This window comes from Microtus ochrogaster, unplaced genomic scaffold (assembly GCF_000317375.1).
Source record: "Microtus ochrogaster isolate Prairie Vole_2 unplaced genomic scaffold, MicOch1.0 UNK8, whole genome shotgun sequence".
Classification (NCBI taxonomy): Eukaryota; Metazoa; Chordata; class Mammalia; order Rodentia; family Cricetidae; genus Microtus; species Microtus ochrogaster.
The window spans coordinates 1,347,873-1,352,028 of NW_004949106.1; the positions used below are offsets into that span (position 1 = coordinate 1,347,873).

The following is a 4,156-nucleotide window of genomic DNA, read 5'->3' on the forward strand; positions in this document are numbered from 1 at the left end:
CTTTCTCCTCTGATTCCTTACCACCAGCCTTGGTTATAACCCCGGTTATCATCTTACCTTTTCTGGTGGAAGCCCACATTTAGCTGCCACAGCTGTGATACAGGATTCTGTGACCAGGGTTCCCTGTGGGAAGCCAAACCCACGGAAGGCTGTGTTAGACGGTAAATTGGTCATGCACGCGCGACCTCGGAGTCTGAGGTTGCGGATTTTATATGCATTTTCCAGCTTCAGCACAAGGAATTCCGTGACCTGAAGTAAAAGGAGATACCTATATATGTTAGAAGCCACCGCCTCCCTTTCCGTAAAGATTCATCTAGACAATTTCCATCTTACCCACTCTCAAGAGCACAGTTGGTTTGGGGTACACGTACCAGCTCCGAGTCATCTAGGGTACACCCTCCGTTGATGTAACACTCGATGTCTAGGGCTTTGATTCGCCCACTGTTCATGAATCCCGCCTGTCACCAAATGATGGACATTGTACTGATTTACTTAAAATGTACTCGCCAAGTACATGTCACCCCACAGTCCCCTGATGTCAAGGACAGACTGTGCCCCCAGTTTGCTCTGGTGTGGCACCCTGCCTGCTATGGACTTGTCTGTCTGATTGAGGAAGATCTTTCCTGACCCATGTCTTAGTGAGCCCTTTCCTTTCAATGGACAACCCTGGTTCCATACTTGATGCTGTGAATGTGTTTTATTACCATTGGTTAATAAAGAAGCTGCTTTGGCCTATGGCAGTGCAGAAGAGAGCAAGGTGGGAATTCCAAGCAGAGATAGAGAGGAAAAGAAGGCAGAGTCAGAGAAATGCCATGTAGCTGCCAAAGAAGACAGAGGCCCAGATCCTTACTGGTAAATTGGTATGAACCTTCGTTTATTGATATGAATTTAAGGTCAATTTTGTTATATATATATATATATACACATACATATATATATTTCTGTTCTTGATTAAGGTATTGTGTTTGTGTAGCTCTTTAAAAATGTAATGTATAATTAAGAAATACAGGTTCATAGAGAGTCACCTGTAATAGTCAAGCTTGTAGTCATGTTAGGTTTTCTAGATATACAGAGATATATTTCAGATAGATAGGTATTCTTCAGATCTTGGCATTTAAAATGTTTTAAGAACTTAGGACTTTTCATGACAGTGAGGCTTATCTGCTCCTGGCAGCACCTATCTACTTCAAGAGGATGATGGGTATTGAAGAGGCTCCTTATGGAGTTTTTTTAGCCATTTGGACAAGAAACTGCTCTTTCCTGGACTGCTTGATGTTGTGCTGTATGAACTGGACATGCAGGATCCACAGAAAAATGACTGCTGAACTTGTCTAAAGAAGGCGAGACAGTCCTTCAGGGTTCCTGCTTCATGAAAGAATCTTGCCAGACATTCTGCAGGACACAGAAGAAAGTGACTGACAAACTTCCAATAGAGGCAAAACAGTCTTTCAAATTTCATGCTTCGTGGAAAAGTCTGCCGGATACTATGGTCCTCTAGACTGAAGATGGATGCCCCAACAGTACAGAAGAACTTTGGATGACTGTACAGGCAGTGAGACATCTCTGTCAATTCTAGAGTTTTGGAAGGTGCTTACAATGCACCTCCTGTTTACTTAGGTAATATTATATCCTTCTGGAGTCTTTGATGGAGCTGAAGAAAGATAGTTATAATTATAAAAGATAGATTAGATATAAAACTTTAGACTCAGAAAGATAGGATAAATGATAGAAAAATTTCCTTAATTTGCCAAACATTGTAACTATAATTCTTGCTTAATAATTGTTTTGTTGTATGTAATCTTGCTATGTTAAAGTTAAGACCTTCCTTTTTATTTGGAAAGAAAAGGGAGCCGGGTGGTGGTGGTGCACTCCTTTAATCCCAGCACTTGGGAGGCAGAGGCAGGCGGATCTCTGTGAGTTTGAGACCAGCCTGGTCTACAGAGCTAGTTCCAGGACAGGCACCAAAGCCACAGAGAAACCCTGTCTCGCCGGGTGATGGTGGTGCACTCCTTTAATCCCAGCACTTGGGAGGCAGAGGCAGGCGGATCTCTGTGAGTTTGAGACCAGCCTGGTCTACAGAGCTAGTTCCAGGACAGGCTCCAAAGCCACAGAGAAACCCTGTCTCGAAAATCCAAAAAAAAAAAAAAAAAAAAAAAAAAAAAAAAAAAAAAAAAAAAAAAAGAAACCCTGTCTCGAAAATCCAAAAGAAAAAAAAGAAAAAAAAGGAAAGAAAAGGGGAGGTGGTGTGGGATTCCCCTCTGTATGCTGTTTCATTACCATTGGTTAAAGCTGCTTTGGACATTTGGCAGCACATAATAGAGAAAGGCAGGGATTCCAAGCAGAAATAGAGGAGAAAAGAAAGCGGAGTCAGAGAGACACCATGTAGCTGCCAGAGCTGCCAGAACTTTACCAGTAAACCACGAGTCTCAAGGCAATACACAGATGAATAGAAATGAGTTCATTTAAAATATAAGAGTTAGTTAATAAGAAGCCTTAGCTATTGGTCAAGCAGTGTTGTAATTAATATAGTTTCTGTGTTATTATTCGGGTCTGGGCGGCTGGGAAACGAACAAGCAGCCTCTGCCTACACAGCATGCTATCCTCAAGCTCTTGCTCATCTCCCGGAATGTAATTGCCACTCTTGTCATCATGATTCTCTGTCATTTTGTACCAGCTCTCTTTCTAGTTTAGTCTGTGGTTTTCTCCTCGTGGGAAAGCCTTTGGGATCCCAGAACGCATGATGGTGAATCATAATATCTCATTACGGGAAAGCTTCGGGCACAGAGGTCGGAGAATTTATGAGCTGAACTCATCTTCCTGGGTGACCAAGGAGCTTTGTAAACAGCAATCTAGGTAACAGAACGGTGTGGCAATGGTAAAACTGGGTGGGAAATCAGACGTACATGCCTCAAGCAAGTCCTAAATAAAGTGTGTTTGCAACTTTGTATCACAGCAGAACTATTCTAAGGACTAAGTCACAAATTTGAAAAATAGTATCATCTATTAGCAACATTTTTAATGGCTTTTCTACTGCAACTGAAGAAAAAGGGAGGGAGTGTGATTTGTAGGGTTTAAATTTGCCTGTTCGTGGGTTTCTGTTAAAGGTTATTTTGCCACGAAAATTGTCAAATTGTTTTGAAACATTTCTAGTACAAAGTGTTGTTTTCCCTCTCCCCCTTCCCACAGGATTTCTCTGTGTAATAAATAGTCCTGGCTGTCCTGGAACTAGCTCTTGTAGGCCATTCTGGCCTTGAACTCACAGAGATCTGCCTGCCTCTGCCTCCTGAGTGCTGGGATTAATCCTGTACCACCTGGTTTAGATATCTTTCTTGATTGCACTCCAATTTGCTTACCAAGGCAGGCTTCTTGACAAACCTAGACCTCACAGAGCTGGCTAGGCTAGGGATCCCCTGTCTCCTCCACCTGGGCATTGCTACAGGTGGACAACGCCACTCTCTCAAGCTTTTATGTGGGTCTTGGGGATCCCATTTCCAGTACTCAGGTTTGCATGGTGAATGATCTCTCTACTGAACCATAGCCCCAGTCCCTCAAACAGTGTCTTTTAGTCATTATTTAAGATTTTATTTTCATCATTACATTTTTCACACCTATACATTAAAAGTGCCACGGGTATCCAAAACACGTACCATCTCCATTTGCTATTTTAGATACTGATTGTTTTTGGAATTCACAAAATCAAAATGATAGAAAAGGGAGAGAGTCACGCAAACAAAATGAGGCATGTTAACAATTTCATGGGTGGTACTCACTTTATATTTTCCAAACAATGGATGCCTTCCCCCAGTTATTAGCATGTCATCTTCTCGGTCCAGAACAAGACGAACGGGACGGCCAGTTCTGCAGAAAATGAGTTTTCATTCTTCGTCTCTCCCGCTCGTCTGTCCATCCATGCTTCTGTCTGTTAAGCTACCCATCTTCCCACCTGTTCATTCAGCTCCTTATTTTCCTATCTACCCTCATCTGTTTACAACATGTGAAACCCACTAATCCACTGTCCACCCTCCCATCCATTTGTACCACTTATTTAATTCTCCATACATCCATCTGTCCATCCATCTGTCCATCCACCCATCCATCCACCCACCCATCCATCCACCCACCCATCCATCCATCCATCCATCCATCCATCCACCCA

At 42.6% G+C, this 4,156-nt stretch overlaps 1 protein-coding gene across 1 annotated transcript in view; it reads right to left on the minus strand.

The window, feature by feature from the left end:
- The window catches only part of LOC101990377 (aldehyde oxidase 2-like), a 73,040-nt gene that overhangs the window by 27,279 nt on the left and 41,605 nt on the right, over window positions 1–4,156 (minus strand). The window contains 3 exon segments of the mRNA XM_013353456.1: window positions 58–249; window positions 372–458; window positions 3,771–3,919. Coding sequence (XP_013208910.1) covers window positions 58–249; window positions 372–458; window positions 3,771–3,919 — 428 coding nt within the window.